This window comes from Arvicanthis niloticus, chromosome 8 (genome assembly GCF_011762505.2).
Source record: "Arvicanthis niloticus isolate mArvNil1 chromosome 8, mArvNil1.pat.X, whole genome shotgun sequence".
Lineage (NCBI taxonomy): Eukaryota > Metazoa > Chordata > Mammalia > Rodentia > Muridae > Arvicanthis > Arvicanthis niloticus.
This window is the reverse complement of record NC_047665.1, coordinates 28,088,373-28,110,650: the sequence shown is the minus strand read 5'-3', so window position 1 is coordinate 28,110,650 and position 22,278 is coordinate 28,088,373. Positions and strand designations below refer to the sequence as shown.

At 43.3% G+C, this 22,278-nt stretch overlaps 1 protein-coding gene and 1 long non-coding RNA gene across 3 annotated transcripts in view; one reads left to right on the top strand and one right to left on the bottom strand.

The window, feature by feature from the left end:
- LOC143443314 (uncharacterized) overlaps window positions 1–18,072 on the top strand; it is a 24,482-nt gene extending 6,410 nt beyond the window's left edge. Inside the window, exons 3-4 of the long non-coding RNA XR_013112170.1 lie at window positions 11,420–11,494; window positions 17,971–18,072. This is a non-coding gene — a long non-coding RNA (uncharacterized LOC143443314). The remainder of the gene's footprint in view (window positions 1–11,419; window positions 11,495–17,970) is intronic.
- LOC117713652 (enoyl-CoA delta isomerase 2) lies at window positions 5,884–22,278 on the bottom strand. 2 transcript variants are annotated; one of them, XM_034510034.2, is made up of 10 exons: window positions 22,122–22,278; window positions 21,279–21,441; window positions 18,737–18,835; window positions 18,194–18,382; window positions 16,275–16,344; window positions 15,413–15,512; window positions 13,982–14,102; window positions 8,527–8,616; window positions 6,819–6,962; window positions 5,884–6,199 (listed from the first exon to the last, which is right to left on the bottom strand). In XM_034510034.2, the coding sequence occupies exons 1-10, from the start codon at window positions 22,163–22,165 to the stop codon at window positions 6,044–6,046; spliced, it is 1,176 nt and encodes a 391-aa protein (XP_034365925.1). In that variant the 5' UTR covers window positions 22,166–22,278; the 3' UTR covers window positions 5,884–6,043. The 2 variants fall into 2 exon arrangements, with proteins under 2 accessions (XP_034365925.1, XP_034365926.1); XM_034510035.2 differs by having other exon boundaries at window positions 21,938–22,220.

Below are 22,278 nucleotides of genomic sequence, written 5' to 3'. Positions count from 1 at the left end.
GTTCTGTAAGCTTCTTGTATATTTATGGACATCTCTTTCTTTAGGTTAGGGAAGTTTTCCTCTATAATTTTGTTGAGGATATTTACTGGTCCTTTTAGTTGGGAGTCTTCCCCCTCATCTATACCTATTATCCTTAGGTTTGGCCTTCTCATTGTGTCTTGGATTTCTTGTATATTTTGGGTTAGTAGCTTTTTGTATTTTGCATTTTCTTTGACAGTTGTGTCAATGTTTTCCATAGTATCTTCTGCACATGAGATTCTCTCTTCCATCTCTTGTATTCTGTTGGTGATACTTGTGTCTATGACTCCTGATCTTTTTTTTAGGTTTTCTATCTCCAGGGTATTGTCCCTTTGTGATTTCTTTATTGTTTCTACTTCCATTTTTAGATCCTGCATGGTTCTGTTTAATTCCTTTTCCCGTTTGGTTGCATTTTCTTGCAATTCCTTAAGGGATTTTTGTGTTTCCTCTTTAAGGGTTTCTATCTGTCTACCAGTGCTCTCCTTAAGTTCTTTAAGAGTGTTATTTATGTCTTTCTTAAAGCCCTCTATCATCATCATGAGAAGTGATTTTAATTCTGATTCCTGCTTTTCTGGTGTGATGGGATGTTCAGGGCTTGCTCTGATGGGGGAGCTGGGTTCTGATGATGCCATGTAACTTTGGTTTCTGTTGCTTACGTTCTTGCTCTTGCCTTTTGCCATCTGGTTAACTCTAGTGCTGCCTGTACTTGCTGTCTCTGACTGAAGCCTGTCTTTCTAGTTATCTAGCTTGTGTCTGATCTCCTAGGGGTCCAGATGTCTCTGTGATCTTTTCCAGCCTCACTGATTACAGTGGTACCTCTAGGATGCCTCAGGATATGGTGCCTCCAAGGTAGTAGTCCAGCTAGGTGTCTGCTGTTCTGGGTGCAGTGTCTCCTCTAGAATATCTCAGGATATGTTGTCTGAAGCTCATTTGTTTCTCTGTGGCTCTGGATTGAGTGGACCTTCCAGTATGTCTCAGGTGGGATCCGGGGTCCACACAACAGCAGACCTGGCAGAGGTCTGATCCAGGCCTCAGATCTGAAAACTAGTTTCTAAGACACTGTCCAAGTTAGAGCGCCTGGGATCCCTGCTTCCTCTGGGTTTTTGGGGGTTGGGGACAGAGCTGCCACCCAAGATCTGCTCAGTGCTCTGGCCCAAACCGGAAGGAACCAGTGTTCCAGTCCGGGAGTGACTTCCTGGGTCCTTTTGGTTCCCAGTTACTCCCTGTTTAGGGCGGGCCCTGCTGTCTGCTTACCTAAGATACTGCCTGAGTTCGAGTGCCTGGGATCCCTGCTTCCTCTGGGTTCTTGGAGGTTGGGGGAAGAGCTGCCACCCAAGATCTGCTCAGTGCTCTGGCCCAGACCAGAAGGAACCCTGTATACTACTTCCTTATACATTGAACATTCTATCAGGCAACATAGTGCTGTCAGGACTTCATAATCCATGCTTTCAATAATGAGACAGATGTGAGAACTCAAAAGAACATTGATTGTTGTTTCTTTTTCTCTGAAGTTCAGGTTTTTTTTTTTTCCAGGTCATTAGCCTCTGGCCTTAAGGACCTGGGTAGCTTTTCTCTGAAGTAGATCCATGGGCCAGAATTGTTAAGTTTTCCTTCATGTCAGTGTGTCTTTATTTTGCAGAATTCTGTGTTCATAATTCATTTTGTCCTTTAGAACTTTGAAATTTGCTTCCACTTCCTCAGGGTCCCCATGCTTTCTGATGAGAACTCTATAGTCATTCAACTTTGAAATCCTGTACTGGGCTGTGGTGCTTTAAATAAACATAAACCCTATAAACTCATATATTTGAATGGTTGATTTCTAAAGATGGCACTGTTTAGGAAGGTGTGGATTGAGTGAGAATGCCCACCATAGGGAGTGGTACTAATTGAAATGATTAGAATGTGTGTGACCTCCTTGGAGAAAGTGTGCCACTGGACATGGGCTTTGAGTTTTCAAAAGTCTATGCCAAACCCAGCACTCTCTCTTCCTGCTGTTTATGTATCTGGATGTGGAGCCCCCAGCATCTTCTTCAGCACCATTGCTGTCTTCCTGTCACCATGCTGCCCTGCCATGATGGCATTGCACTAAACCTCTGAAACTGTAAGCAAGCCCATGTTCATGGAATCTCTTTACAGCAATCGCACACTAAGACAGAAGTATTATTGGGTATGTCAATAGGGGTGGACTTTGAGGTTTCAAAAGCCCATGCCATTCCCAGTTAGCTCTTTCTGCCTCATGCTTATGCATCAAGATGTAAGCTCTCAGCTACCGCCCCAGCGCCAAGCCTGCCATCCTGTTGTCATGTACTTGGCCATGATGTCATGGACTCAAGAAACATGTAGTGCCAAATTAAACACTTTCTTTCTTAAGTTGCCCTGTTTTCTTTTAGGTGTTTTGTCATAGCAATAGAAAAATAATTAAGATGCGAACACATGTTGTTTTCTCTATTTTCAAGAGATTTCATTTACTTTTACTTTTCAATGACTTTGTGATACTGTATCTAGATATACATTTGTAAATGACTTATTCTTAATATAAATGTAGACAGTGAATTAATCCAGTGGCTGTATTTCTCTCCCTTATACTATTCTCCAATAATCACACAGGAAAAAACAATATTTATTTAAAACGGCTCCTCAACTGGCTGAGCAGTTAAATTATCTCCCAGGCCCACCCCATGATACTTGCGTGTAATTGTTGATCTGATTTTTTTGGCTTCTATGATTTCTCTCAAGACCCCTTCCTCATGGCTCCAAATCCTCCTTCCTCCTTGATGATCTGAGTCTCCCTCTCTCCTTCCTGTGACTGGCAGATATCCCACACTCTTTTCTTTTTGCCTAGCTATTGGGTGATCAGCATTTATTGACAAGGCAGAAAATAAATGGTAAGAATTGTTTGTACAAACTTGAGACAGGAGATTCTTGGTATAAGCATTACAATGCCATATCTGGGTTGAAACAAGATATGAGGACAGAGAAATCAGCATTTGAATAACACAAGGTAAACTTTATATAGTGTGTAAAATCATTATGCCCACAAACATTAAATTATCCTGCTTGGAGTCACCATTCCAAAATTTGTAGTTTAATCCAAACTGGAGAAGTTTGTGGCATGTATGATTGCTAGTGTACTGGTGCTGGTGTTTAAGCCTAGATTTTTGTGCACACTAAGCACATGCTCTGCCACTAAACTACTGCCCACCCATTGAGGCTACTCTGTCTTTTTCATATGTTATATGTGGTATCTACCCAATAAGTTATTTGTTTTGTTTTCAACTTGTATATTAGTTATTAGATTTTCTAAAATTTCTGTTTTGATCTCTTTTCTATCTTCTCTTTCTAGTATGATGTTTTCTAATTTAACCTTTGTTTTAAAGGTGTTCAAGATTGCCCACTTAAAAAAATTCAAAGTTTTGGGTCTGGAGAGATGGTTCAGAGGTTAAGAGCATAGACTGTTCTTCCAGAGGTCTTGAGTTCAATTCCCAGCAACCACATGGTAGTTTAAAACCATAGTGGGATCTGATGCCCTCTTCTGGTGTGTCTGAAAACAGCTACAGTATACTAATATACATAAAAGTAAATAAATCTTAAAAAAAAATTCAAAGCTTTGGCAGATCATTTCTACATTCATGTCCATGTGTTCCTGGTGACTGATGACTGTCTCTTTGCATGTGTGTGTTAAGATTTCCGTGGTCCAAGCCAGGTGATGGGGGCACACACACCTTTAATTTCAGCACAGGCACAGGTGGATCTCCGAATCAGAGGCCAATTTACCCATATAAGTTTAAAGCCCCATAGTTAACCCCTTTCTCTGAGGAACATTTCCATTGTTCCACACTTTCAATGGTACTCATGTTTGTCACCCTCCAGGAAAAGTAGTCAATGTGAATGCTAGAAAAATATCTGCCAGCTGAGTTCTATAAATCTTCGGAAGCTTCATCAGAGCCAGGTCTACCCAGAGTTTTTATCATATCAGCTTTCTTCTCTGGTCCCTGAATCTATACAATGTACTTCACACAACCACCTTGATGTCATTTACAAAAGGAAATTCTTATAGTAAAGAGTAAGTGAACCAGCTCACATATTTTGAATTGCTCTTTAGAACTTTACTTAAATGTCAAGGTTTCTGTCATGTTAAGTTTTGCTGGTAACTCGGGAACACACAGGATTATAGGGGGAGACACATAAGCATGGCTCCTTCAAGGAGCCTACTCTCCTGCTCTGCGACTGTGTACTGTCCTTTCCCTATGTAACTTCCTGTCTAAATATTTAATCCATTAACTTTGACTCACTTTGATTCATCTTGAACTTCTTTTCTATGGCACAGTCAAGGATCTGGGTATCTTGAAGGGATATCCCTAAGAGGCTAGGGTGCTCTCAAGTGACTGTTGGCTCTGTCTTCTTAATGTCACTGTCTTTCCCTCACATCTCCCTAGTACTTCTGATTGGTGTGAAGTCCCTTTTCTGGTTGTCCAGCCAGTAGTCAGGCACCCCCCTACCTGGATTGCTGCAATGGGAAAACAGAGAGAGCAAAAGAAAGAAGCAGACTGCCCCTTTCCCTGGCTACAGCTCAGCATGGTCCCCACTGCCTGACAGAGGGCACAGGACTTGCCCTTGGCCCATCCTGCTGTCTCTCAGCCTTTTTATCCAGTTCAAACCAGTCCTGTGCTTCTGCAGATTGTCTCATATTACAACACAGGTCTGTCTGTATGCTCTCTGACACCCTTCCTAGGAGCTTACTTATCTTATATCTTATCTGCAGCCTCAGGGCTTCCAGGCATCTGCTCCAGCCCTTCCTTCTACTTCTTCAGTGCTTTCTTTAAACTCTGAGACTTCTTAAATTCTTTGTAGCCTGTACTCATTCTGTGGCTTCTATAGATACACATAACTTCGATGTGTGATCTGAGCGTTAAACAAGCATTTACAATTTCAGAGGTTCAGTTCATTAACATTATGTCATGAAGCATGGTTGCATGCAGGCAGGTGCTGGAGAAGTAGCTGATACCTATATCCAGATCCAGAAGCAGAGTAAAAGAGAGGGAGGGAGGGAGGGAGGGAGGGAGGGAGGGAGGGAGTGAGAGAGAGAGAGAGAGAGAGAGAGAGAGAGAGAGAGAGAGAGAGAATGACTGGTGTTGGTTTGGACTTTTGAAACCTCAAAATCCACCTGTATGGCACACTTATTCAAGAAGGCCATAACTCAGTGACCTCTCTAGCACCAAGTCTGCCTGCACACTGCCATGCTTCCCACCATGATGACAATAGACAAAACTATTAAACTGTAAATCAGCCCCAAGTAAATGCTTTCCTTTATAGGAGTTGCTGTATTTAGGAGATCCTCTCTATAGCACTTCCATTTGTGTATGTGGCATCTAGCAGCTGATTGCTCTTACATTCTTGCTGTTGGGTATGTGATCCTGGAACCAGAAGCTTTTGTATCTATATGGGGCTGTTTAGAAGGTACAATAACAGGCCTGTCTTTCACACCCACTATGGTCGTCTCTGTGTACATTAAAGGTGTGTCCTATTTCACATGCCTTAGTAAAATCTAAGAGGATCAGTTTATTATCCTGAAGGGCAAGAACAGACCAATCCTCCATGGTGTCACTTCACAGCAATAGACACCCTAACTAAGACAAGTGGAAATGAAGATTATTTGTTTTGCTCCTTTGCCAGCTAGTTGGAAAAGAAAATGAAATTTAGGGCACCTTCCGTGATGCAAAGACTGTTGATGTTTGGCCCAATTTGCTCCTTCACCACTTGTGGACGATAAACTGCTATTATGGTGTCAGGGATATGATGTCAGCATGTTTCAAAACAGGTCCCCAAGACTTTGTACTGCTAAAAACCTACACGAACTCTTAAGGCTTGATTTATGAAGTTTTATTTCTCAGTGCTATAAAGCATTCTCATCATAATTGTCATGTTAATCATGGAAAAGGCACAGGGAAGTATGTGCTGTTCAAGTCCTCGAAACTGGAACTCACAGCCCGTCCTTCCTGTGAGGAGTCTAGCTGTCGCATGGTCTTTACAGCTTTGGTTTTCTGGATACGAAGCTCATGATTGCGTTGATGCATTCCTCTGACAGCCACTGTGCTTGCAGCGTAGTACACTCCTCGGCGTTAACTGCGTGGAGCTTTTCTTTCTCATTTTTTCTGATTAACTCTTTGGAAATTCTCATGGCCTGATGGAACAAAACCAACAATATAATCTTCCAACAGGAATAGGATTGGTCTGTTCTTGCCCTCCAGTGTAATAAACTGATCCTCTTAGATTTTACTAAGACATGTGAAATAGGACACACCTTTAATGTACACAGAGATGACCAGAGTGGGTGTGAAAGACAGGCCTGTTATTGTACCTTCTAAACAGCCCCATATGAATACAAAAGCTCCTGGTTCCAGGATCACATACCCAACAGCAAGAATGTAAGAGCAATCAGCTGCTAGATGCCACATACACAAACGGAAGTGCTATAGAGAGGATCTCCTAAATACAGACAGCCTCCTCACCTCCCACCTGAGTTCCAAAGTAGAAGAGCTGGGTGTCTACTGGCATCCTCCTGGAATCATTCCCATGAAGGATCTCCCCTTTGCCTTTGTAGCACAGAATGAAATGTCTATCTGGTAAGTTCTTTCAAAAACCAAATTCCCAATATAATAGTAATTTTAAACTCCAAATCCAGATGTGCTTTAAGCCAACTAGAAATAGGTCACATCTTGTTAGGATGTGCCCTCCTGAGGCACATTTTCCCCTTTGGAAATGGTTTCTCTGGTCCCCAAAAGTAAAACCCAGATACTAACGTTTGGCGGGAGCTTTGCATATGTTTTCAGCCTGGTCCAGACTTCTGTCTCAAAAGTGCTTTCAGGGAAAACTTCAGTGACAAGGCCTTGAGCCCAAGCCTCTCTTGCTGTGAGCTTCTTCCCAAAGAGAAGCATCTCAGCTGCCTGCAATGCAAAACAAGATGTGACCCCTAGCTTCAAAAAGCAAGGCTTTGGTTGATTTTAGAACAGCCCAGTTTTTGCAGACACGGATGTACTCATGGCTTCTGGGGTTGCTTGTCTTTCTCAGGACTAGGGAAGCTGATGGCTTCACTGGCAAGTGTCTGCAAACAGCTGAGACCATAACTGTTTCTGCCTCTTGAGGGGTAGAACAGCAGCTGCTTCTGTTAGATCCTCACTGAAGCAGCAAGAAGCCCAGAAAAGAAATGACCTGAACCCCAGTAGCTTATTAAACATTGAAAATGAAGACAAAGGGGGGGGGGGTAGGGCAGAAAAGTTGCATTCATAGGGTCAACCTTTTGAGGCATTCAAAATTTGGTTCCCTACTGGTACTCCTAATGGTTGAGCTTTGAACATCTTCACCTGCATAAGTACTCAAATTACTTCTGTGTGAATGAAGGGGCTCGGGGATGGCTGGGGATGGCTGGGGATGGCTGGGGATGGCTGGGGATGGCCGGGGATGGCCGGGGATGGCCGGGGATGGCCGGGGATGGCCGGGGATGGCTGGGGATGGCTGGGGATGGCTGGGGATGGCTGGGGATGGCTGGGGATGGCTGGGGATGGCTGGGGATGGCTTATATTGCAGTTGTAGAAAAACCAAGGACCATGAGCAAATGTTTTTTCTATAGTTGCATTTTCTTTTCCAAAACCAGGAACAAATTCCAAATGCTTTAAGTTTGAAGGGCTGGTTCTGATCAACTTTTCAAAGCTTAACCGATTAATAACTCAAACTCTGATGACAGGAGGAGCTTGATGGAGGCATGATGAGGTTAAAGAATTAGATGTGTGTGTTTATGTGTATGTATACACATATACATATATACACACACATGTATTTTAAAATGCATGGGGGGCATTCACAACAAAAATCTAAATTCAACATGCAGGCTCTCCTACCATACTGAGATGGAAACCCATCCCTGCTAAGCCCTTCCCTCTGTCCTTCCTCTCCAGTCCTGTCTCAGTGTCCTTGGAGTCATTCCATCCACAGAGGACAGACAACTAGGTTTGCACAAATACAGAGCTAGATCTGAGCAGCCAATGGGCCACCTTGGGAGCCTCAACATAAAACAGGACAGATGTGACCGGGAGTCACAGTGACTATGACTTCATGTGCTGTTAAGAGCTGGTTACCTCTGGTCCTTTACATGGCTCCTAAAGAGAAGATGTCACCATGTCATCTCAGTGGATGTTGCTCATCAGCCCTGAGGTGATCACACTTCCTAGTCCCAGGCTTCCAACTAATAGTGTACAGCGGTGGAGGCTAAGGTCCTGTGCTGCCACCAGTGCTCCAGCAGTAGCTGACCTGCTGTCAGACACTGTCCCTGCATTAGGAATTACAGAGAATGTCTCGACCCTTCCCTTAGCTCAGATCAGCCCTTAGCCTGGTTCATTCATGTCACAGAACAAGGAGTCATCCTTAAAGCTTGGCCCAAGGAAAGAAGACAGAGTACAGGATTGCCTTGACAACAAAGCTGACGCACTACATTTGAAGTTTAGTCTAAGTTACCTTTGCTGAGCCCATCATCTTCGGAAAAGTGTAAGAGGAGCATGCTTCCGGGCTCTGGCCGAGGTGGCTGAACGGAGTATGGAACGTTGCCTAGTTGAGGTGGGGGAAGAAACGAAAGCATTTAAAAATTGCTATCTGGTTTTAATTTCCCAATTTGCATGTTTGTATTTGAGAGTAGGTAGCCCACTGCAGCTAGAAAGTAACCACCTCATGCCTCAGCCTCTTGAGTGGAGGCATTACAGTGTACTATGTCCGGTTCAGAATTCCTAATCTTGAGGACATTTAAATTAAAATTACATGGTATACTATGCATACCACACAATTCACTCATAGTGTGTTTTCAATGGAGTTTTACAAATATGTAAATTATGTAGCCACCAATGATTTCAGTAGAGAAATCTGTGGGCAGTCTTTTCCTTGTACCATCTACCACGATCTGCTCAGTCCCTGCTGTTTTGCTGGTTTCTAGAATGTTACACACATGGGATCCTACATACAACAGACCTTTGTTTCTTGTTCCTGTCACTTGGGAGTCACTCAGACACTACTGCATACTGGTATCCTCTTCCTCATTATTGCCACTCTCACTGTGTGTACATGTCACCATCTGTTGGCCTATAAGCCAGTTAGTGCCTTTACTAATGTTTCCAGTGCTGTGGTCCTTTATCCGTAGGGTCAGTCACAACCACAGACTTGCTTCATACAATAGTACAGTTCCCATTTGTCAGTAATACCTCATGAAGCAGAAGAAAATCCCTTTCAGACTTATTCTATCAAAAAAGGAGTAGTTGTGAACAGAGTAGCTGTGCCATCAACATTTCCCAGTGCAGTAGGAGAGCCCCACCTGGTCCACGTCCTTATACAGCCTCACTAGGAGAAGTTCTCGTAGCCTAACCACATCATCTAATCACTATGCATGCATAGTGGTGCCTCCTTTATGATTAGTGATGCTGAGAACATCTCTGTATAAGCAAACATCTACAGATTGAACATCTTTGGTGAAGTAACTGATAGCATGTTAAATTATTTGCCTTCTTATTTTTGTATAGTAAAACGTTCTTTATAAGCATAGGTTACAATTAAGTAAGTATCATGGGAAGGATTTTTACTGATCTGTGGCTTATCTTTCCTTTTAAATAAAAACACTTTTGAGCCACACGGTGGTGGCACACTCCTTTAATCCCAGCAGCCTCTAGGGAGGCAGAGGCAGGCCAAACTCTGTGAGTTAGAGGCCAGCTTGGTCTATAGAGTGAGTTCTAGGACAGACAGGGCTACACAGAGAAACACTGTCCTGCAAAACAAACAAAAGAAACATCAACAAAAATGTTTGGATAAAGAGTCTTGCTGTGTAGCCCAGGCTAGCCTCAGTCTTAGAACGGTTCTTCTGACTCAGCCTCCCAGAAGAGTGCTGGGACGATAGGCATGAGCTGCCATGCCTAGCTGGCCTTTTGGAGGGAAGAGAGAGGAGAGAGGAGGGAGGAAGGAGAAAGGAGGAGGAAGGAGGGAGGAGGAAGGAGGGAGGAGGGAGGAGGGAGGAGGGAGGAGGGAGGAGGGAGGAGGGAGGAAGGATATGGGAGAGAATCTCATTTGTCCAGCCTGGCCTCCAACTTGCTATGTGGCCAAACATGACCTTGAATGCTTGATGGTCTGGTCCCTCTTCATCCCAAATATAGGATTAGACCTACATACCATTACACCCAGCTTCTCTTTGCATTACACAAGCTTTAAGTCTCATTTGTTTATTTATATGTGTATGTGTACATGGGAGCGCGTGCATGTATATGCATATAGGAAGGCCAGAGGTCAATTTGTTGGAATTATTTTTCTCTTTCCACCATGTGTGTCCTAGGATTGAATGAGGCCATGGTGCTGGCTAGTTTGATGTCAACCTGATACAATCTAGAGCTACCTGAGGAGATAGAACTACACTTAAGAAATGCTCTCAGAAGATTAGCCTGTAGGCAAGTCTGCAGGGTAATGTTCTGATTAATGATTAATGTGGGAGCGAGCTCATCCCACGGGGAGTGCTGCCATCTCTTGGCTGATGGCACTGGGTAGTATAAGAAAGCAGGCTGAGCAAGTCATGAGGAGCAAGCCAGTAACCAGCACCCCTCCAGAGTCTCTGCATCAGCTCCTACCTCCAGGCTCAAGCCCTGTTCGAGTTCCTGTCCTGACTTCCACCAGTGATGGACTATAATGTGGAAGTATAAGCTGAATAAACCCTTTCCTCCCCACCTTGCTTTGGGCACAGTGTTTCATCACAACAATAGAAGCTTTAAGACAGCTATCACTTGTAGCAAGTACTTTCACTGCCTAAGCTGTCTGGCCTGGCCCCTAGAGAAGCAGGCAGTTTTTAATTTTCTCTCTCTCACGGTTTAAAGAACCACTGTGTTTCATTCCTTGTGTGCTATTTCTCCTCACTGCCTATTTTTACACTGGATTCTTGATCTATCGCTTTATGGATACACTTTAAAAACATTTTGGAATGACCAGCTTTGTTGGTGAATTGAGCGATTGTTTTCTCAACCTTCCATTTGTCTCAGTTTTGCCGTAGAGGTCTCCTGCCTTCTTCAGATTCCACAGTCAGTTTCAATACTGGTGACTGATATGACAAGCATGTTCAGTCAAACTCATGCCAATCTTCCTGCCTCAGCTTTCTAAGTGCTGGGATTACAGGTGTAAGCCAACACACCCATCCGGTTTTATAATTTTGATGAATAAAAATATTTATAAAAGAGAATCACTGATATAAATAGACAACTACTTAGATTTAATTTCCAATAGTAAGACATGGTCTTTATTTTAATGCATTTTTACGAGAATATATAAAGTACGTAGCGTATAATTAAAAACATAAGATACTCATTAATATCACTTTTTTTTTCCACCCCAGAACACTTGGTCAAGAAAACGTACTTTGCCAGGCATGGTGGCACATGCCTTTAATCCCAGCGTTCAGAAAGAAGAGGTAGGTGGATCTCTGTGGGTTTGAGGCCAGCTTGGTCTACAAAGCAAGTCCAGGACAGCCAGGGCTATTTTACAGAGTAACTTTGTCTTGAAAACCCAATATATATATTTAAATATATTGTTGTCTGTTTTAAATACATATATATTTATATAAATATCTATATATAAACATATAGATATTTATATAATATTATAAATATTATATATATTTAAATCAGACAACATAGCTTAAAGTATAGCCATAGCTAACAGGTACATACAAACTTGACAATGAGCAGTTATCGCAATTCTTATTTGCAGAGATAGAATGGTAGATACAGTTAAAGGCTGAGACTCTTAAAAACAACAGACTGGTTAAAGGTTTGAGATAGTTCCTTATCCTCCCTATGACAGGTTCCTCTATCTGTAAGCCTAGTATGACCTCATAGGGCTGCTGTGTGTATTGGATAAAATGTGTATGTGTGTAATGTGTATTAATGGAGTACCTACACACTGTGAGCATGCAAAAATTTATTTGAACAAATTTAAAACTCACATAGAAAAGGTATATTTGATGGTAGAAAGCTACTAGCATGTTTAGCTCCTAGTTGTATTTAAGACCATTTACGGTAGATGGCAAGGTGAGGGGTACCTTAATAGGGTTGAACGTGAGCCCCTTGTTCACTACAGTGTTTGTTTATGAGGTCAGTAAAAACCCAGGGAATCTCTTTAGTGGTTAACCAGGAACCTTTAGCACCTCCTAAGGAGAAGGTGCCAGAAGAACCTGACTAGCCTATAACTCCGGGGTCAGTGTTCTAGGTTCAAGCGCTAAGACAACTGTCATCACATCTAGTATTTACAATAACACATCTCAGAATGAGTTTCAGGTTTCAGCAGTCAGGGACCAGTGAGATTTAAGTTATGGAGACCAAATGCTAGCACTGGATTACTGAATGATAAAATGAGTGATTTTTCTCCAGTTAATTTTATGATACATATTTGAGGTAGGTAATATATTAGCATGACATGTATATGCACACACACATATACAGTAAGATTGCTGCTTTAGTGAAACCAAGAGTCATAAAGTTGCATCCAGGTATAGTTATAATCTAGTCATTTGTCAAGGATATTAGATACATTTCACTATTATTGACTACAGTTCTGACACCGTACATTAGATGCTATGGCAGTATGTATCTGCTACTGTGTACCCCTTTGAACTGTATGTCCTTGATCCTCCCATCCCCACCCATCATCCTATAGACTGATTTTTTAAAATAGTCTTGGGAATCCAATGCAGAGCCTTCCCTACTGAACAACACACCCATTCCCTCCCCACACCTTTTTTTTTTTTAAACTTAAATCTTTTCTTTGTATTTTCTATATTTTTCGAAATTTTATTTTTGGCCACTACAGAGAAATACTATAAGAATCAAAATAAAATACAAATACAAGTGGTGCATGGTGGCAAACACCTTTAATACCAGCAATTAGGAGGCAGATTCGAAAGTATCTCTGTGAGTTTAAGGCCAGTCTTGCCTACCTACATAATGAGTTCTAAGCCAGCTAGTTTGATACATTGAGAGATAGACACTCACTCATCCCCCCTCCCCCCGCCCCCATATACACACACACAGAATACAGTAGTGAACACAATTCTGAGCTGTGTTGTAGTCTCAGGGTTGCTCGGGGTTTTAGTTTTATCAGCAATGGAGGGAAAGCAGTGAATGACCACAGTCCCTTCTCACTTTAGAAGCCTAAATACTAGGTTCTGTGAACAGGAAAAGAGATAAGTAACATGCACAAAGGCTACTGCCTCTCCTTAAAGCTTTCAATCATCTGCTGAGCATTTGGGGATAATATTAAAAATAAAAATTGAATAAATATTAAACTCTGATTAAAATACAGACCCATCAGAGTTGGGGCAATGCTCACTGGTTTTTAGAAAAATTAACAATTAAGGAAAAATACTTTGTCAAATTAGACTAACTAAATCCTCCCACTTTCTTGTTCTGCTTCCTGTTGCTGTGCTAAAACACTGACCAAAAGCAGCTTGGAGAGGAAAGGGTTTATTTGGGTTACAGGTTACAGTCCGTCCCTGAGGGAAGCCACAGCAGAACACAAGCAGAAGCCAAGGCAGGAAGCAGGAGGAACAGTGCTTACTGGCTTGCTCGGCCTGCTTTCCTATACAACCCAGGACCCCATGCCCAGTGGTGTCATGGCTCACAGTGAGCTGGGCTTTCCCATCCATATCAATCATTTATCAAGGAAATGCACCACAAACATTCCTGTGGGTCAATCTGATGAAGGAGACATTCCTCAGTTGAGGTTCCCTCTTAACAAGTAACTTTAGTTTGTGTCAAGTTGACAAAAAAACCAAAAAACAAACAAACAAACAAACAAACAAAACCAAACTAACAAGCACAATCATTAACCCCTTGTAATAGGCTTAGTGAAAGCCACAATCAGGACACTGCTTGACCTATGTCTGTGGAAGGAGACTTACCCTGTCTGATGCATAGACAGCATCAAATAGTCCCAGAAGGGTGACAGAGATTCCGACAGCTGGGCCATTTACTACTGCCACCAGAGGCTTGGGAAAGTCTATAAAACTGTTTACAAATTCCCTACAGAAATGGAAATAGGAAAGTATTAAACATACAAAGCTGGTACCACTAACTATAGAACGAACTGTATAAATCTGATGTGAGATGACGTTATAGAGCCACCTCTCCAGAGTGGTCAAGAATCCCTGTAAATTGCACCTAAGGGAGTATCAGGACATGACTCTAAGGCCAGTTCACACTCTGGGCTATGAGTTCAGGACTGGTCCACCTGTGACTGGAGAGATCATGGTGGGTGACTGAGTGCATGACCCCATATTCCAGCACAGAGAGACTCAGCAGAACTAGGAAGCTGAAGCCTCAGTCCTCCTTCAACAGCTTCCAAGACCACTTCCAGTGTACAGCCAGCATTCACAGGCACTGTCTGTTCACACCACCCATGCACGAGAACTCACACTTCCTCTGCTCTTTCTCGCCTTGCACTTTTCAGTCAATCCCATGGAGAGGGCAGGATGAAGAGAGGGAATCTGATGGGGAATCGTAATGAAGTGTGTCAGCACAGATGAGGGGGCATTTTACTGATGTGTTAAGAATGAACCCTCTTGGGGGAGCTGAGGAGATGACTCATCATTTAAAACACCTGCCAATCAAGTAGGACTGGAGTGAAGTTTGGATCCCTAGAACCCAAATAAATTCTGAGTGGCTGTGGAGGCCTGATTGACCTTCTGGCCTCAGAAGGTAGAGATGGGAACCCCGAGCAAGCCAGCTAGCAAGACTAGCTGTGTGGGTGAGCTGTGGGTTTGAAAGATTTTGTTTCAGTGGGTAAAGTGAAAGTGTGTGCTGTCTGGTCTTACGTCAGCTTGACACAAGCTAGAGTCATTTGGGAAGAAAGAGTCTCAATTGAGAAAATGCTTCCATACTATTGAGCTACAGGCAAGTCTGCAGAGCATTTTCTTAATTAGTGTTTAATGTAGGAGGTCCAGCCCATTGTACGTGGTACCACCCCTGGGCTGGTCGTCCCAGATGCTATAAGGGAGACGGCTAAGCAAGCCAAGAGGGAGCAAGCCATAAGTAAGCAGCACTCCTCCATTGTCTCTGGGTTAGTTCCAGCCTTCAGGTCCCTAAGCTTGTTTCCTCTGATAATGAACTGTGATATTGGAAATGTAAGGGGAATAAACCCTGCTCTCCCCCAAGTGGATTTTTGGTCCTAACTGTAACAGAAAACAATGAAGATTTGTGACATCAATCTCAGACTCCACATGTACACACATATACACACATGCACATGTATGCATACCACAAACAGACACATGAAAGTTGGGGGGGGGGTTAATTCTCTTAATTCTCTAGGATCAAACAAGTGCAAGTCTTACCTCAGTACCACAGCACCCTTGCTAGCGGCTTCCTCTATCCCCCCAGTGGCACTAGTGAAGTTAGTCAGGTCATTCCCACTGCAGTAGTAGTCACCAGTTCCTGGGAATGGTACAATCAACACTTTAACAAACACATACACACCTTCAGTGGAAGGCACGATTCCTTCACGTGGCTACTCATTCTACAGCCATTGTGTATCTGCTGGGTGCAGGGCTCTGGGTCATGCACTAGAAGAACACTGGTGAGTCCCATTAAGACACCAGGGACTAGCAAGACATGGGTGTTAAAGAACACAAGTAAATGGAGATGGTGTGACTACATACAACATGGCAGATGGAACATGGCTGGCTACTGGGGGGTTTAGGGCAGCTCAGAATCTTCCAGTTGTTCTTCCTAGCCTGTCATCCCAGCTGCCCCAAGGAAGCTACTTTCAGACTCCATGGACAGCGCAGACCTTCTGTTCAATACTATAGGACTTACGTAGTTGAACTAACAATGTGCACTCCACATTTCACTGATTTCACTAAGCCATGCTTTAAAGGCCGTGGATCAATTATTCGTTTCTTTCATTGCTGAGCAGAACTATAGGGAGTTAAACGTCAGTCTGTTTTAGACAGATGAGTTGTTTTCTGTGGTGGTTCTTGTGACTCACACCATGAGCTTTCCTTTCTCAGGTTTGGGCTTATGATTTATCAGGAGTAATTATCAAAGAGTGGTTATGCTATGTCCATGGTAACACAGCGCATTTATAAATCAAACCACTGAAGTGCTGGAAAAGACCTTCTAGAAACATCATTTAGGTCTCCAAGTAGTAGGAGACGTCCTTAAGTAAAAATTGAGTAAGTCTGGCCGTGGTCTTACCTGTGAAAACAGCGATGACTGTGTTATCCGTGCTGGCATTTTTAAGTGCAAGAATAATATCCTGATACATCTATGTGAACGGAAAGATAGGGAAAGGAACAATAAAAATGAGATCCATCATCCCGTGTGCTGAGCCCCTGCATCAGTCTGCAATCCTTCCCTCAACACAGGGCCAAACAAAGTGGTTTTTTTCTACTTTATAGAGCCACTTCTCCAGACTGGGCGAGGATGCCTAGAAATGGCACCTAATGGAATAGTAGGCCAATTGCCTCATGTTTGTGTGAACCGTGTTGTACCTGGTACTTTTGGAGATCAGAGTTAGGTGGCAGATCCCCTGAAACTGAAGGTACAGATGATTGTGAACCATGCTGTGGGTGCTGGGACACAAACCCAAGTCCTCTGTAAGAGCAGTGAGTACTCTTAAGGACTGACCCATCTCTGAAGACCCAGAGATTCTATTTTGATGACCAAAACAGAGGCTGCCTGAGAGGATTTCCATTCCTCTGACAACTCCTGGGTGCACCTGATGTACAGTGCTGTGGCAGATGCACCAAATAACTACTTTGTTCCAAAAGTGAACAAGGGAGAAACCCAGTCCTTTAGCTTTGTGGCTGGACAGCAACTGTCCTCAACTGGGATGGGTAAGGGCGTGGCCAGCACACAGCTTGCTAGAACTCCTGAGGTTGCCTCCAGCAAGTAAGAGGGAAGGTGACTGAGAAAAGTGTCCCTGGAACAGCATCTCAGCTGTGGCTTCAAGAAAGGGTAAGTGTCCTGGGCAGTCTGGGAAGTCACAATTAAGGCCAGAGGCCAGATTCCTGAGACACTGAGCTGGGTACAAGGGCATTGTCCTCTGAACATGTCTGAAAGTCTTGCCATAGTTTTAGTATGTTTTCAAAATTGGTATAGGTTTTACGTTAATACAATTCAATGTGAGAAAGAATGCTGAGAAGGGTGGGTATTTATTAAGACACTGGAAAAGTAAAAGTATGCAAACTGATGTGACTGTTTCCCTCAAGGCAGGGGATGGGAAATAATTTCTGAGAATCACAGTAAAGGAGACACAGCAGCCAAGGTGACTGGCTAGAATGAGGGCCAGGAAAGAAATGGATCAGTTTAGATTCTCCTGCTTACCAGCTGTAAGAACTTACCAAGTTACTTCTTAAGCTGCTGAACTATTTTGCTAAGTTATGGTGACAGGGTTCTCTGGTCAGGATGTTGACTCTTGTTGCTACAGCTTGTAGCTGTAAGTAGCCTCCTTACCCAGAAGTGACTTTCGGAAAACAATGCCCTCAGAATTAAATGTTGTATCAATTGGAACGTACAGGAGAAACTTTACAAGATTCTTAAAGCTTCCATTTAGCATGTTGTCCTACACCGCAGATGGGAGCCTTGATCCCAGCTCACCTCCCAGCCTATGATAAACTCCCTGTGATATCAAGAAGGAGGGCTCAAGTGATTAACTTAGTAGCATCGTTCAAGGGGAAATTTAAAATCACCCTTCAAAGCAGTTCATTCAAATAGGGCAATTACTGCTCTGCTGACGATAAAGTCTCTCTCTGCTTCCCTCCCCTTCTACAAAAGATCCACACTCGTGGGAAAGACTCAGGATTTATGCTCCCTTAGGGGGACTCAGTGCATCTCCTGTTAATGCTTCTTCACTGAGACCGATTTAACTGACTCATGCTTCCATTCCCAGCAAAGCTTCATTGCCTTCTGGATATGTAGAACCTACCAGAAACATACAAGTTCTAAACAATGCCAACTCTGCTGAATGAAACAAGGAGCCAACCACTCTTATCTTCTTCCAGAAAAAAACAAAAACAACGAACCCCTCCCCCGCAAACAAATGATGGTGAAATTCTAAATGAAAGAAATCGAAGTAAGGAAAAATGTGTCCAGCCCCTGGGCAGGAGCATCACCTGGAAGGTTATGGCGTTCTTTTTGGTGGGCCGATTGAATGTGATCTTTGTAATGCCATCTTCAGAAGTTACCAGGATGCCTTTAGACTCCTGGGCTTTCTCATCAGCTCCACGCTTTCCCTGGCTCGAGGCTTCAGACGAGGAACTCAAACTGGATACAAGATCCACATAGTTCTGCCTGGCAGTTTCCTGAGGAGTAGATGACAAAGTCCTTCAGCCTTCATAATAAGTAACTTGAGAAGCATACTATGCTAATAAAAACCACTATGCAACCAAGAGCAGGGATTTTGATTCAATAAAGGAACAACACAGCTTCAGTAGTAATGGGAGAAGTGACCCATATGTGTAATTCCAGCCACTGGGAAGCTGAGGCAGGAGGATGGTTGAGTTCAAGGCCAATTTAAGGTACAATAGTGAGGGGAAATAAAAAATCAAAACATTTCAAGCTCATGGATAAGAGATTTGCTGAAAAACAAATAAAAAGCTTCTAGTGGCTTTAAGTTAATAATTAATAATCTAGTTAATAACAGTAAACAAACTTACCTTCGGTAGGCTGCCCAGGGCATTCCATGCATCCCACTTGGCTTTATTGACAAAGTCAAACACACCTGGCTTAGGCATATTACAGGGTCCTTCTGTAGCCTACAGAGAGCATAGGTGTCATTAATATTCAGAGAAAGTTTGTGAGCAAGTGGTTCTAAAAACCCAAGAGTTTGTCAGTTTTGTATTCCTGATCTCAGTTTTCACAGGGAGTGAAAATATTGAGCCAATTTTCCATGCCTATGAGAGTAACAATATTCATCTCACTTTTATATCACTAAGAAGCTCATACCAATGAAAACCTTAACATTTGTAATCAAAGTAAATTGGTGCCATTTAAGAAATTATATCTTCATCTTGATAATAATTGTACAGATTTCTACCAATAGGTTATGGCTATGCAATAAATCCTAGCTAATCCTCTATTCCCACAAAACATTTGGAAGTCTGCACTGTGTTCTGAAACCCCATCTGTAGGGACAGAACCAGAAATTTAGTGGTAAACTCCTGCTAACTGCTCAACAGGGCTGTAGCTGCTACAGGTAGGGATGGGGTCTTACAGTTCCTGGTCCTCAGGAAGTTCATCTGAGGATCCTGCCAGGAAATAAAAAGAAAACCTTTTATTTTATTTTATTTTATTTTATTTCATTTTTAAGAGGGTAGGTGGAATAAGTATCTTGAGAGGAATAATATACCCTACTTGGTTACTTTTCAGAAGTGATTTTAAACAATTTAAAATTTCTCAATTTTGTAATAGAGTTAGTTACCAGAGGACAGAGGAGGCTCTGACCTCACACAGACAAAGTCACCATATGGAGCCAGTCATCTGGGACTTCACAGGGAACCAAGTTCACAGAGGACTGCTCTTCTCTCTGCCACTAGGAGCCTAAGGACCCGCCAGAGGCTTCAAATAGTGGCTTCCATTTGTCTCTCGTCCTTGCCTTTCTCCATCCTAACTGTTGACTGCTCCTAGCTCCTGACAAACTGTTTCTAAGATCACCTCAGTTCAATTCCACTAGAGACTGGAGGCACCCTGCAAGTTCTCGTTTGCACAGTCATAGTCATAGTTCCTCCCAGGGAAAGAGATTTAAATAAGCCCAAGGCAAAAGCTCACAGGATAGAGTTCAGAGGAGAAGCCAGTGTGACACTACTAATGTCCTCTCCCCGAAGGTCAGGAAGGGTAAATACCCGAGATCGATGGACATATGACAACGCTTGGCGTACTGCCAGTGAAGAAACTCTTGGCAGCTTCTGTGTTCAGTCTCTGCCAGAGCCCTAACCCACAGATGAACCTGCCTATCCCAAGACCACACTATACCCTAAACTCTACTAGACTCTCCAGGCTAACAAAGATACTTGTGCCAGGTGTGAAAGACAATTCATGGGGCTAGAGAATACCTCCTAGTAGCTAACAGCAAAGTTGTTTTGGACAAGTAAATTCTTGAATGTACACATCCATTTTCATAGGGGTGTGTGTATTGCTGGGATAAACAACCATGACCAGAAGCAACTTTGGGAGGACAGGGTTTGTTTTACCTTATAGCACTCAGGCCTCACACCACCAGTCATAAAAGTCAGGGCAGATAATGAGGACAGGAACCTGCAGACAGGACGTGAAGCAGAAGCTGGGGGTGGCATGGGGTGGGGTGGGGGTGTGCTCACGGACTTGCTCATCCTGCTCTCTTATACATTCCACATCAATTCAAGATGACGTTCAACAGACTTTCAGACACGCCAGTCTTATTGAGGCCCTTTCTTAATCAAAGAGTCCCTCTTTCCAAATGAATCTAGCTTATGCCATGCTAACAGAACAAAGCAAAAGGACCAGGACACCCATGATAAAGAGACACACTCATCACCTAGTAGAAATGATAAAAACAATACATGATAACAAAGGAATCCAGGCTGGCAGACGTCTGAGTGAAGTCTTTGCCATCATAACCTTTAGTTCCTCAAAGGTTATAGAAAATTTCCAACGTTCACAAATATATGAGTTATAGTATCCATCAGTTGAACAGTTATTAAATTTTTCCTTATGTCTTCACCAATTTTTATCTTTTTATTTTAATTAATTTCAAACATCCCCAAACCTACACTATTCCATCCTTAAATACTTACTATTTCCCTGAAACACCAGCATTTTATTATATAATCAATCATGGCCCCCTTAACAATAACCAGGACACTGGTAAATAATAGTAAAATTCAGTCCATATTCAAGTTTCTCCAACTGCCCCAGTGAATTACTCTAATCAGGAAAGACTCACGAAGGCTCCAAACATGTGAATGTAAATGTTATATTTTCCAAATATCTTTATTCTGGAGAGAAGCACAGCAGGCTACTCCGTGCTTTAATAGCATATCAAGGCCTAATATAAAAAAACAAAACAAAATAAAGCCTGCATACATATACCCTAAAGGGGAGTCAGCCATGCAACCCGCATGTGAGAAACCATTTAAGCTGCTTGTTAGAAACATATCAAATCAACATGCGGAATCATTTGCTTAAAATGCGTTCAAGTAACAACAAACCTCAGGCGATTACCTGCTTATACAGTGCATAGAGTCTTAGCTTCACTTCGTTTCCTGGGTCCTTCTTCAAGAGTTTCACCTGGTTCATTGCATTTTCAAAGTCCTGCTGACTGGCTCTCATTGTTGGTCTGCCCAGATACAGTTTAGCCACTGGTAACCTGAAGACCTGCAGGAGACTACAAACAGTGGTTTCTATTTGTTCCTTGCCCTTCGTTTCTGCAGCAACAGGATTACTGATTGGTTCCAACTCATATTGATCAGAACAGCGCACATCTGCGATATTTTCCCTAAGCAAGCAACTTCCCACAGACTGTAGTGCACAGTTATTCAAGTGAGTGGAGCGTAAGTTTTGCCTTTTGAGAAAGTCACTCGGGCCACCGATTTACTGCAAGCATGCGGTTCCAGCCTTTGCTCTATAGTTCTTTGGGCTGTTATTTATGCATCACTCTATCCAGCCACTTCTCTCAACAAAGTGAACTTACTGCTTGAAACCCACACTGGTGATAGCGGATTGCGGGTCAGCAGCGCTCCGAGCTAACTAGCAATCTTAGACAAAATGTCACCTTAGCCAAGGCACTGCGTGCCCTAGGAAGTTCGGGGCTGGGCCTGGAGGCCTGGGTGCCCCGGGGACCCGAGCACCGACGGAGGCGACCGGAGCGCGTCCAACCTTACCCTCCGGGACTCAGTAGAGGAAGAACCTTCGAGGTCACTCTTTAGAGCTCTCTCGCTGGGAAATCGCCAAAAGAATATCCTGCTGTCTCGCTAGCCAGGCCAGATGACAAAGCGGGCGGCTCCGTGGGCGGGCGACAAACCTCGCTGGCGACTTTGGGCCGGACAGTCGAGGCTGCAAGCTTACCTCGGACACCAGCACCGCGCCCGACTCCAGGTCACTGCCGCCATAGCTAGATGCTGAGGCCACACTGAGCCCGGAGGCAAAGGCCCAGCTAAAACTGCGGGACAAGACCGGGAGGGGGCGGAGCCAGAGGTGCGCTCCGGTGTGGGCGGAGCCAGGG

Bases quoted from the DNA above. Each gene is read 5' to 3' on its own strand.
- LOC117713652 (XM_034510034.2), bottom strand. From the start codon at position 22,165: ATGGCGGCAGTGACCTGGAGTCGGGCGCGGTGCTGGTGTCCGAG. The intron at 14,103-15,412 runs GTAAGACTTGCA...CCATTTCTGTAG, and splicing joins AAGGGTGCTGTGGTACTGAG to GGAATTTGTAAACAGTTTTA. The intron at 8,617-13,981 runs GTAAGTCTCCTT...CACCTCAACTAG, and splicing joins CTGTCTATGCATCAGACAGG to GCAACGTTCCATACTCCGTT.